The sequence below is a fragment of the Giraffa tippelskirchi genome, chromosome 2 (assembly GCF_054371585.1).
Source record: "Giraffa tippelskirchi isolate mGirTip1 chromosome 2, T2T-mGirTip1v1.2.pri, whole genome shotgun sequence".
Taxonomy (NCBI): Eukaryota; Metazoa; Chordata; class Mammalia; order Artiodactyla; family Giraffidae; genus Giraffa; species Giraffa tippelskirchi.
The window spans coordinates 91,818,720-91,831,781 of NC_137276.1; the positions used below are offsets into that span (position 1 = coordinate 91,818,720).

Here is a 13,062-nt window from a genome sequence, read left to right on the forward strand (position 1 = left end):
GATGGGTGGGGCCATGCTCAGTAAATCTTGAATTCAATTTTCTGTTGATGGGTGGAGCTGTGTTCCCTCACTTCTATTTACCCGGCTCCAAACTATGGTGGAGGTAATGAAGATAATGGTGACCTCCCTCAAAAGATCCCATTCATGTACTGCTGTACTCACTGCCCTCAACCCTGCAACAGGCCACCACCGACCCACGCCTGCACTAGAGACTCCCGGACACCCACAGCCAAGTCCGGGGCAGTCTCTTGTGGGGTCATTGCTCCTTTCTCCTGGGTCCTGGTGCACAAGGTTCTGTTGTACCCTCCAAGAGTCTATTTCCCAGTCTGGTGTAAGTTCTGGCAGCTCTGTGGTGGAGTTGATGGTGACCTCCTCCAAGAGGGCTTATGCCATACCCAAGTCAGCTGTACCCAGAGCCCCTGTCCCTGTGGCAGACCACTGCTGACCCGTTTTGTCCTTAGTGGCAACTTGATCTAAACTAGATAATGTAGGTAATTTCTGAGTTTATTCCTTCATACTATTGTAGAGACCTTTAGCCAGAAAATATAACGTTGAAGCCTAGTCTGGAGTGCTACATTCTTTTAAATAAACTTGCTAACATAATTGTGACAAATACTTAAAATCTAATTGATTATTTAAATTTTACTATTTAAACCCCATTGCTCAATGTCTCCATGAGAAACTAATTTCCCAGGGTGTTTTAATAGTGTGTATATAAAAATGTTACCATGGTCAAATGAGTGTGGGAAATCTTATAAAACAAAATTAAACAGAACTTTTAACATATTGGAGAACATTATGAATCTTCTACAGAAGGGCATGTTAAAATTATTTTTTGAAGCTTCTCAAGTGACCAAGGTTCTACAGCATGCAATTTAGGAAATTCTGTAGAACAAGTTTTCTTTTTAAGAGTTAAAAACCCAAAATATGTGAATTGCTGACTCTGTAAAAATTGAATGAGTCTAACACTTTAAAAATAGTCTAAGAAGCGTTAGATTTGGCTTCTTAGCTACAGATTATATTTTCGACTTGGTACCAAACTTCGTTTGAACCTTACTGAGATTTCCTTCTCTAAATTAAATTCACTTAAATAACTAAGTTAAATTCACCACGGTATGCACAGTACAATTTAAGAAAATCTATACAAATTATCCTATAATTTTTTCTTTTTTTTTTTGAGACTGGAGTAGAAGATTCGAACTTTGCCTATGGATTATTGATGGAACTAACAAGAGCTTACCTTGCGTATGCAGATAACAGCCGAGCTCAAGATTCAGCTGCTTATGCCATTCAGGTAAGAGTGTATGTAGACCTTACTGGCTTTATGTTATTAAATTCTATTAAGAAAGTTCTAAATTCTATACTTTAGGAGCTCTTATTTTTTAACTATCATTTTTATTATCAAAGTAATGCAAGTTCTTGACAAAAATTTCAAGAGTACAGAAATACACCCTCCTAAAAGATTATTATACGTACTTTGACATTTTTTCTATTTATATACAAAAAAAAAGCACAAATATATATGTGTTCTCCAGCAAACAAGTAGATCATATTTGTTGATTTTCTTTTTTTTAACAGTGTATCTTGTGTAATTTTCCATGTCAGTACATACAGCTCTAATTCATTCTTTTCGGTGACTTTATATTCAATATAACATACTGTAATTTGTTTAAAAAACTTTATTTAAGACAAGTAGGTTCTGTTCAATATCTTGTTTTTACAAAAAAATTATTTAGAAAATGTATATACAATTTCTGAGTATTTGAATGAGTATATCAATAATATAGATATCTTGAAATTAAAATGTCTCAGAGCAAATACAGAGTTTACATTTGATTATCAAAAAAGCTTCACCACTTTATACTCCCTTGACAAACCTGCCTTTAATTAAAATTTTAAATCTTTGCCAGTGTGACAGATAAAATATGATATTGTTTCATATTAATTTACACTTAATTATAAGAGCAGTGTAACATCTTTTATATATTTATTGCTTTTTTGTGAATTTTCTCTTAATGATCTTTTCCCATTTTTCCCTTGGTAATGGTCTATTTTTTTAATTGACCTTTTAAGACCTATTTGGATGTAGTGGAAATTAACCCTATGTCTACCATACGTGTAACAAACACTTTTCCAGTTTGATTTTCTTTCCCCCTTTTCATGATATTTTTTCAAGTAAAATATTTTTTTTATTTTTTTAGATATTCAGGTCTGAAATTCATGATTAGAGGTCTGGGTTAAAGATACAAATTTGGAACTGTTCATAGTTCATAGTAGAGATGGTATTTAAAACTGTGATTCTGAGGAAATATGTATAGGTAAAAAGGTTCTAGTAACTGAGACCTGGATAATGAGGAGTCACTGAGAAGAGGGAAAAAGTAAGAAAATGCAGAAGGAGCTACCAATAAGGTGGGATAATATGGTGTTCTGGAAGACAAGAAGGTGTTTCAGAAAGTATGTCTGTTGGTGTTATTAGTTACTCAGTCGTGTTGGACTCTTTACAACCCCATGAACTGGAGCCCACCAGGCTTGTCCGTCCATAGAATTTTCCAGGCAAGAATACTGGAGTGGGTTGCCATTTCCTACTCCCAGGGATCTTTCCGATCTAGGGATATGACCCAGGTCTCCCATATTGCAAGCAGATTCTTTACTGTCTGAGCCACCAGGGAATCCCCTTCAGGAAATATGGAGTGATCTAAATGCTGACCATATTCTATAGGTGTAATAATTTCAGCACTAAGAATTGACCATTGGCTATAGTAATGTAGAGATCATTGTTGTCCTTGAAAAGAGCAGTTTCAGTGTAGTTTAGAAAGCCTCATTAGAGTATTTTTAAGAACATGTGGGAGGAAAGGAATTAGAAAAATTACAGAAATTCTTTTGAAGAGTGTTGCTATCAAGGAGAGCAGAAGAACGAGATAGTAGCTAGGGAGGAAAGGGGTAAAGATGGAAAAAACGACAATGTGTTTACATGTGCTTGGGAACAGTTCAGTGAGAGGAGAATAGTGATGATACAGAAGAGAACTGATATAACACTATTTAAGTGGGTAAAGAGATGTGGAATATAGTGTACAAGTGGGAAGACTAGCCTTAATTAAAAGCAAAAACGGTTCATCTTTAGTAACAAGAGAGGAAGCAGAGCATGTAAGCACTGATGTGGTATTGTCATGCTGGGGAGATATTAGCATGGAAGTTGTAGAGGTCTCTTGTGATTGCTTATTTTCTCAGTGAAATATGAAGCAAGATGAACAACTGTAAGTATATTAGTGTTTTTTGTTTGTTTTTTCTTCCAATTTTGTAGAGATATAATTGACACACAGCACTGTATAAGCTTAAGGTGCATAGCATAATGATTTGACTTATGTACATCATGAAATGATTATCACAAGTTTAATGAACATCCATTTATCTCATGTAAATATAAAATTAAATTTTAAAAAAGTTAAATTTTTTTAGCACAAGGAATGTTTTCCCTTGTGATTAGAACCCAGGATTTACCTTAACAGTTTTCATATATAACATATAGCAGTGTTAATTATATTTATCATGTTATACATTATATCTCTAATATTTATTTATAACAGGAAGTTTGTACCTTTTGATTGATCTAATTGTAAATATAAAGTACATATTCTGTTAGTGCTTATAATTGTTATTAATAGGAATATATCTGTTGCATGTGGTCCTTTATAGTGGAATTGTAAAGAAAGAATAGTAGGTGATGAAAGATATAATATCTTAACATTTGTCTTGTTTTAAAGATTGATATTAGAAAGGTTTTTTTCTTTATCTATAAAATCCCACTTGTTTTATTTTCAGGAAAGTAAAATATAACTATTTCATTGCTGGATTTGACATTTGGTCTTTAACATTTGCATCTTATTTTCAGAATTTTAAACTCAGTATGTTATATCTAGAATTGAAATAGCTTGAATTTTTGAATTATTTTGGATTTCAGTTCAGTTCAGTCGCTCAGTCGTGTCCGACTCTTTGCGACCCCATGAATTGCAGCATGCCAGGCCTCCCTGTCCATCACCAACTCCTGGAGTCCACCCAAACCCATGTCCATCAAGTGGATGATGCCATCCAACCATCTCATCCTCTGTCGTCCCCTTCTCCTCCTGCCCTCCATCTTTCCCAGCATCAGGGTCTTTTCCAATGAGTCAGCTCTTCACATGAGGTGGCTAAAGTATTGGACTTTAAGCTTCAGCATCAGTCCTTCCAATGAACACCCAGGACTGATCTCCTTTAGGATGGACTGGTTGGATCTCCTTGCAGTCCAAGGGACTCTCAAGAGACTTCTCCAACACCACAGTTCAAAAGCATCAATTCTTTGGCACTCAGCTTTCTTTATAGTCCAACTCTGACATCCATACATGACTACTGGAAAAACCATAGCCTTCACTAGACAGACCTTTGTTGACAAAGTAACGTCTCTGCTTTTTAATATGCTGTCTAGGTTGGTCATAACTTTCTTCCCAAGGAGTAAGCGTCCTTTAATTTCATGGCTGCAATCACCATCAGCAGTGATTTTGGAGCCCAGAAAAATAAAGTCAGCCACTGTTTCCACTGTTTCCCCATCTATTTCCCATGAAGTGATGGGACTGGATGCCATGATCTTAGTTTTCTGAATGTTGAGCTTTAAGCCAACTTTTTCACTCTCCTCTTTCACTTTCATCAAGAGGCTCTTTAGTTCTTCTTCACTTTCTGCCATAAGGGTGGTGTCATCTGCATATCTGAGGTTATTGATATTTCTCCCTGCAATCTTGATTCCAGCTTGTGCTTCCTCCAGCCCAGCGTTTCTCATGATGTACTCTGCATATAAGTTAAATAAGCATGGTGACAATTTACAGCCTTGACGTACTCCTTTTCCTATTTGGAACCAGTCTGTTGTTCCATGTCCAGTTCTAACTGTTGCTTCCTGACCTGCATACAGATTTCTCAAGAGGCAAGTCAGGTGGTCAGGTATTCCCATCTCTTTCAGAATTTTCCACAGTTTATTGTGATCCATACAGTCAAAGGCTTTGGCATAGTCAATAAAGCAGAAATAGATGTTTTTCTGGAATTCTCTTGCTTTTTTGATGATCCAGCGGATGTTGGCAATTTGATCTCTGGTTCCTCTGCCTTAGAGGTCTGATAGAATGTGGTCCACTGGAGAAGGGAATGGCAAACCACTTCAGTATTCCTGCCTTGGGAACCCCATGAACAGTATGAAAAGGCAAAAAGATAGAACACTGAAAGATGAACTCCTGAGGTCGGTAGGTGCCCAATATGCTACTGGAGATCAGTGGAGAAATAAGTCCAGAAAGAATGAAGGGATGGAGCCAAAACAAAAACAACACCCAGTTGTGGATGGGACTGGTGATAGAAGCAAGATTCGTACTGTAAAGAGCAATATTACATAGGAACCTGGAATATTAGGTCCATGAATCAAGGCAAATTGGAAGTGGTCCAACAGGAGATGACAAGAGTGAAATCGACATTCTAGGAATCAGTGAACTAAGATGGACTGGAATGGGTGAATTTAACTCAGATGACCATCATATCCTATGGGCAGGAGTCCCTTAGAAGAAATGGAGTAGCCATCATAGTCAACAAAAGAGTCCGAAATGCAGTACTTGGATGCAATCTCAAAAACGACAGAATGATCTCTGTTCACTTCCAAGGCAAGCCATTCAACCTCACGGTAATCCAAGTCTATGCCCCGACCAGTAATGCTGAAGAAGCTAAAGTTGAACAGTTCTATGAAGACCTTCATGACCTTTTAGAACAAACACCCAAAAAAGATGTCCTTTTCATTATAGGAGACTGGAATGCAATAGTAGGAAGTCAAGAAACACCTAGAGTAACAGACAAATTTGGTCTTGGAGTACAGAATGAAGCAGGGCAAAGGCTAATAGAGTTCTGCCAAGAGAACGCACTGGTCATAGCAAACACCCTCTTCCAATAACACAAGAGAAGACTCTACACATGGACATCGCCAGATGGTCAACACCGAAATCAGATTCTTTTTGGATTTATAGTACTTTAATTAAAATTCAGAAAAGATCACACTCTAAAAATTCTGCAAGTATGGAAGATTCCAATTTTTTCCTCCAAATAACTCTTATTCATTTATTTTAGAACATGTTATATGTAGCATGCAAATTATGTGTTCCATTATTGGTGCTACCACAGCTTTGTGACCTTGAGTAAGTCACTTGAATGATTTTAAGCATTGAGATAAATCTAAGCAAGTTCATAACTCCAAAATGTTATAATTTTTATATATTTTTCTATGTATTTTTATAGCTGTAGTATGTAAAATGTTGGTGGATGTAAAGGTGTATCTGTTTCATTGATGGTTTACAAGTGTAAAATATATATTTGTAGGAGTTACTTTCCATTTATGACTGCAGAGAGATGCAAACTGATGGCCCCGGTCACCAATTGTGGAGGCGATTTCCTGAGCATGTTCGGGAAATACTGGAACCACATCTAAATACTAGGTCTGTGAGCTCATCAATACTATTTTGATAGAATTGTTTTTAACTTTATAAAATAAATGTTACTTTTGATATAACTTTTTAGCATTAAAAGTGTTTTTAGTATGTTCTAATATGTATTTTTGCGCTATGATTTATGTTTATAATCTTATCAAAATGAGAACAATCTGCTCATTGTTTAAATTCTATAACTTTGAATATTTAGACAAATTCATTGAAGCTGAAAGGAATATTTTTTAATTCAACTGTCAGTAGTACTTTGGAAAAAAATCTTCTTTAAATTGAATATGAGTTGAAACTTTTGATGTGTATTTGCTAAGTCACTTCAGTTGTGTCCAACTCTTTGCGACCCTTTGGACTATAGCCTGCCAGGCTCCTCTGTCCATGGGATTCTCCAGGCATGAATACTGGAGTGGGTTGCCATGCCATCCTCCAGGGGATCTTCCCTGACCAAGAGATTGAACTTGTGTTTCTTAAGTCTCCTACATGGGTTGGCAGGTTCTCTACCACTAGTGCCATTTGGGAAGCCCTGTGAAAATATTTTCTTCTCCCTTAAAAGAAAAAAAATTTTCTAACCTTTTTTTTTTTGCCGTTTTAAAAACTTTGTTAGGATTGGTTGAAGTCCATTAGTTATTTTTAGTTAGAAACTTTAGTTTTATGTAGTCTAAGTCCCAAAATTATTGGATATTTGGCCTTGGATAAATTACTTTAGCTTTTGAACCCTAGTATAGTACGTAGGCACATAGTAAAATTCTTTATAAGAGCCCTTAAGTATGTATACTTATTTTCTACATGCCTTTTAATATTTATAAACCTTTTAAACATCATTTTATTTCTTATGAATAGTACTATTTAAAGATATAGTTTATTTAGATAAAATAAAATTTGTTTTTTCTGTTTTGAGAACTCTATACTTCTCCATTTCTTTATCTGTATTTTATAGCACTTATAGATGCTTAAGAGTTTCTGTGAACTAGATAGATCAATCAACTATGGTTCACAATTGCCACAGAAATAATTTTAGGAGAAAATGTGACTTGACAGAGCCTTACTTGTTCCCCAATATCCATAGTTTTCTAAGTTCAGCCTAAAACTTGTAAAAATCATCCAGAGAATTATATTCATGATGGTTCAAAATAATGATGGTTAACTGAGAGACATTGGATTTTTCATTTTTTAGCAATTTGCGATACAGTGAAATACATAATGTTTGCTGAGAACCTTGAGTGTAGGGCATTAATTATATTTGTCATTTCCGAACCTTACACTGATGATTAAAAAGAAACCCACTCACCTCAATAATTACTGTACACATGTGTAAGATGAGACCTGTTTGAACAGGTTTAAATGTTAGTGCTGAGAAGCAAATAGAAAGAATCATGTTGAAGTTTTGGAAGAGAGAGAAGTGATAATTGATAAAATAAGGCCCCAAGGAGCATCCAGAATACTAGCCGTATATCTCATGGGTGATTAAAGGAAGTGAAGTCTCTTTCTCTGTAATAGGGGAAGATAAAATGATAGATAGAACTTATTTACAAATTTAATTGTGGGGTTGTGTTAATGGTTTCTTTTTTCTCCATGAAGTAAGAGGTATAAGAGATAAGATTATTCGCTGAAAGTAGCAGTGCAGTTGGTAATAGGTCACGTAAGGAGAATTATGATCATTTGAAATAGCCACTGTGGAAAACAGAAGAGAGAGCTGATAAGGAATATTTAGGATTTCTGGGCAGCATAGAGGTCCATTGAGGTTGAAAACTAAGATATGTAGTAGTACTAATCTCATAAGCAATTTCATGATGTTTCCTCTATCAATGCAATGGCCTTGATATCATTTCAGTGAAGGCAAGCATTTAGACTGATCCAAGATTTGGAGCTTGGCGGATGGGTCCAGCTTGTAAAGACAGTGTGGCAGTGGAGTGTATAGAGGATATTACCAAAAGAATGCTTGAAGTGAAGGACCATAGAATCCAAGCTGGTTAGGAAAAGAAGTAAATGAAAAGGAGGTGTTATAGATTAGAAGAGTTTAGCAGAATCAAGAAACAGAAGATCTTGGGAGATGTGTGTGCTAGCTTTCTGTGTGCTTAGGTACTCGAGCTACTGAGGGTCTAGGTCCGGGCAGCCGAAGAGTGTGGTTAGCAAGATGATCAAAGATGCGCAGATGAGAGCAGCGATTAACCAAAAGTTGATAGAAACTAGAGAAAGAGAATGCCTCAAAGAGTTGCTGAGAGCTACACTAATTGAATGTGGCTGGAAGGATCAGTTGAAGGCACACTGTAAAGAGGTAATTAAAGAAAAGGGACTAGAATATGTTACTGTTGATGACTTGGTGGCTGAAATCACACCAAAAGGCAGAGCCCTGGTATCTGACTGTGTAAAGAAGGAACTTCTACAAAGAATAAGAACATTCCTTGCTCAGCATGCTAGCCCTTAAGATTGAATTAGATTGTGTTGTTTTGTGGTTTTATTTCTAAAGTAAAACTTGCCATAAATTAGGAATCGATTTCCCAAAATAAAATCCTTTTTTGTATGATGGTATACAGTTTTCAGTAATGATGTATACATTGTATTGATTTTTTTCCCTAAATGTGTTATTTTAATAAATATCTCATGAATGAAAAAAAAAAGGAGAAGATCTCAGTGAGAGAGAACAGATGTTGTCAGTAATTGGGTGAAAGAACTGGAACTTTGGGAAACTGTGGCCATAAAGTGGAGTCTAAATAGTACATTTTGGAAGTGAAGAAGTTTCTCTGTTTTGGCAAGGGAGTCCCGATAAAGAAGTAGAGGAGAAAGTCATTGAGAAGTTTTCAGTTTGACTAGATGGTCCAACCAGATATTGAAGTCACTCAGGATGATAAGACTTGGGGAGGAAAGAAAATGCTGAGCAATCTGCTAAATTTATCAGTGAGTTGGTAGATGTCCATAATGAGTAGAGTATAGTATATATATGTGGATGACTTGAACCTCAAAGGAACAGATCTTTTTTGTTCCAGGGTGGGGTTGGAAGGATCTGAAAGGAGCATTGAGGAAGGGAAGAAGCAGACTCAAATATTTGATGTACTTGGGGAGTTCAAGAATGACCTATCACCCCATCAGTAAGAAGGCTTTAGGGAAAGTAGTGTCCTTAGCCAGGTTTCAGTAAAGGCAAGGCAGTGGGGTAGTCAGCAAAAGAGTGGATATAATTCCTTATACTAAAGTTCTAGACAGATGGATATATATTTATTTTTTAATAAACAATTTTTAAATTACAGATATAAGAGTTCTCAGAAATCAACAGATTGGTCTGGAGTGAAGAAGCCGATTTACTTAAGTAAATTAGGTAATAATTTTGCAGAATGGTCAGCATCTTGGGCAGGTTATCTTATAACAAAGGTAAGAGAGCCTTGTTCAGAATTTAACTGAATAGAAATTGTAAAGGAAACGAGAACATTTATCTGAATGCATAGCACACACAGTAGGCACTGAAATATTTGTGCTGTTAGTGATATAAATTTTTGTAGAAAATGTTTACTAATAGAGAGTTTCTCTTTTGTTACTAGTAACAGTTTCTGAGTAAGAAGTAGTTTTTTAATCAAGCAAATAGTTGTGTTCTTAGTGTGTTTGTAAAATGTCTGTTACATTATGTCCTATCATTTTATGTTTTAAAAAATATTGTTTAAAAGAATATAAATGCCTTATCAGACTTCTTTATATAATAAAAAGATTTCTTAAGTAATAAAATGATATGTTATCCCTTAGTGGCCATTTCTAAAAGAGAATACATTATCTGAACTTCCTCCAAAATAAAAGTAATGTGAATGTGAAAGTTGTTCAGTCATGTCCGACTCTTTGCGACCCCATGGACTATCCTGTCCATGGAATTCTCCAGGTCCGAATACTGGAGTGAGTAGCCTTTCCCTTCTCCAGGGGATCTTCCCAACCCAAGGATCAATCAGGTCTCCTGCATTGCAGGTAGATTCTTTACCAGCTGAGCCACCAGGGAAGTCCAAATAAAAGTAAAGGTTTTTTAAAAATGAAATTTCATGGAAGAATAGAGATATGTTCCTGATGTTTTCCTAATATGAAATTTTTATATACCTGACAGAAAAAAGGTACTTTTGTGTTCCACCGAAATGTTTAATGTGTATTTAAAATTCACAACTTTTGTTGTTAATTCATATTTCTATTAGTGTTTTAAAGCATTATAATAAATTATATCTGGTAATTTTGAGAAAGTTTTTCTCTTTTTTAGTGAATATACTAAAAATATAATATGTGAAATGTTAAATTAATACTACTAAATTAATTACTTTCAGCTGTGGAATATTTTATTTAGTTGTATGTAGGTTTTTTTTTTTTAGTGAAGGATTTCTTTCTTTCTTTCTTTCTTTCTTTTTTTTTGAGAGTTGTGAGTTAAGTTTTATTTGGGGCAAAATGAGGACTGCAGCCCAGAAAGCAGCATATCAGATAGCTCTGAGAGACTGCTCTCAAGCAGCAGTGGGGGAAAGACAATATATAAGGATTTGGGGAAGTAGTAGTAGTAGTAGTAGTAGTAGTTTAGTCGGTAAGTCATGTCTGACTCTTGCAACCCCATGGACTGTAGCCCACCAGGCTCCTCTGTCCATGGGATTCTCCAGGCAAGAATACTGGAGTGGATTGCCATTGCTTTCTCCAGGAGATCTTCCCAACCCAGGAATTGAACCCTGGTCTCCTGCACTGCAAGCAGATTCTTTACCAAAGGGGGAGTTCAATACCATGAAGCACTCATTTTATAAAGGCTTTTTGTTAGTCATGAGGATCTGTTATCACCATGAAGGGATTTAGTGTTTCTCTAGATATGAGGAGATGCAAGGATTGAGATCATAAAATCTGTTCCTAAAAACTTTCAACTATCTAAAGACCTGTCCCACCAGATTCCCTGGAGCACAGAGGGCCTCAGTCCACCCTGAACTCCCTCAGGGGTTGTTGAAGGTCAACAGCTATAGCAGCGTGGGGTTCAGTCTCTGTAGACGCTTTCATTGTTCAGTCGTTGGCAATGCTCTGGGTACTTGCCAATTTGTAGTTGACACGGCCCCCTTGTGGTCATAAATCCGATCATACTTTGGGGGAGCATTTCATGACCATTTTGTTCCGCATTGCTGGGAAGTTTCGTTCCCAGTTCTGAAGGTTTTTGTTGATAAGACCCTCAATGCGCTATTACTGGACTAGGTCTTAATAGTCAAAGATCTCTGGACACCTGTCTTCTAGTTATGGTCCAGGAAAGTATTCCCTCTTGTTGCATCTGTTCAAACCTAGAGTTACACTATTACAATCATTGATGATATATCGAGCTATACATTTTATCAACTGATTCAAGTCTAGTCATCATTTTCGTTGGAGGTTCATACACTTGGTAATACAAGAAACGATAATCTTGTGAAACAAGCAAAATACAAATGGTATAGTTAATAACACTAGTGGAATTAAAAGTAAATATTTTACCCATGAACCTCCCACACCAGTTTTCTTAAAAGATCGTCAAGATTAGGGAATGGGTCACTTAAAGCAGAAATCTGATTTTTCATGTGGTTCAAATGTGTTACATTAAAGGATTTACCAGGTATGAAAATATAGCATTCACTTTGCATTATAGCACAGATATCTCCCTGAGATACTTTAAGGTGTCAAGGGCCTTGCAGTTGTGTAGCACTGCCTCTCTCATCATAGAGATCTCAGAATTCAATAGGCTAATAGCTCGGTTACTCTCATTTAAAGCTTATGAAAGATGTTAAGGCTTAGATATGGTCAATTACATCCTCCAGCCCCATTGAAGGCACACACACACACATACACACACAAGCTGCTAAATGGTCATACCAATAGAATACAGATCCTTAACCCATTGGGATGATACCAATGGTAGATTGGTTAGGGTTATCTCTAATTCATTAACATGTATGACCTGAAATTCATGGGAATCCCAGGCTACACCTTCGTAGCCAACTCTGTAGATGTGAAGGCCATAAATCAGTGCCACAAATCCACTGAGTTCCATACCGATCACTCTCTGTAAGAGTAATAAGAGACATAGTTCATAAAGCACCCAGCCTTGTCTCATAATTACCAGGTTGATAATTTTTAGTATTATTTAACCCTTCCCAACATAGAGGAGCTTTTAAATTTAAATGACCATAGCCTGGTGTTAACCATGTAGATCCACCCCATAACTGTGGGAATTTTCCTTTTCACAGATGAGAGGTTAATTTTTTTTAATTGAGACTTAGCTCATCACTCTGATTGAGTTAAAATGACCCTAAGGTAAAACTTAAATCTATGGCCAGCATCCCCAGAGCAGGTATTATTAATTGGCCAGGTGAGGGAATCCCATCTGTAATATCATGAAGATAGAACAAGATTGAACACTCACCTAAAATAAATTTCCTAGTGGGTATCCCTAGAGAACAGAAATCCACCAAGGAAACCCAGAAGTACTAGACATAGGTAATTGGACACAATCAGACAATTGGATTGAGTTTTAAACTAGCATAGAATCGTGTCCATGATAGAAAAGATTTGATTGGTAGGCATAGGTCCAAGGAATCAAGAAAACATGATAAATGAT

The 13,062-nt window shown here is 36.2% G+C and overlaps 1 protein-coding gene and 1 pseudogene across 7 annotated transcripts in view; both read left to right on the plus strand.

The window, feature by feature from the left end:
• Window positions 1-13,062, plus strand: part of ATR (ATR checkpoint kinase) — a 123,601-nt gene that overhangs the window by 50,458 nt on the left and 60,081 nt on the right. For all 6 annotated transcript variants that reach the window (XR_014076640.1, XR_014076641.1, XM_081569519.1 and 3 more), the window contains exons 23-25: window positions 1,181-1,294; window positions 6,373-6,488; window positions 9,734-9,854. Coding sequence is in view for 4 of the 6 variants with exons in the window: in XM_081569519.1 (XP_081425645.1) it covers window positions 1,181-1,294; window positions 6,373-6,488; window positions 9,734-9,854 (351 nt within the window). In the remaining 2 variants the exon portion in view is untranslated. The remainder of the gene's footprint in view (window positions 1-1,180; window positions 1,295-6,372; window positions 6,489-9,733; window positions 9,855-13,062) is intronic.
• LOC145538120 (transcription and mRNA export factor ENY2 pseudogene) lies at window positions 7,555-9,109 on the plus strand (annotated as a pseudogene). Its single transcript, XR_014076646.1, has one exon. The product of XR_014076646.1 is annotated as a transcription and mRNA export factor ENY2 pseudogene (transcript).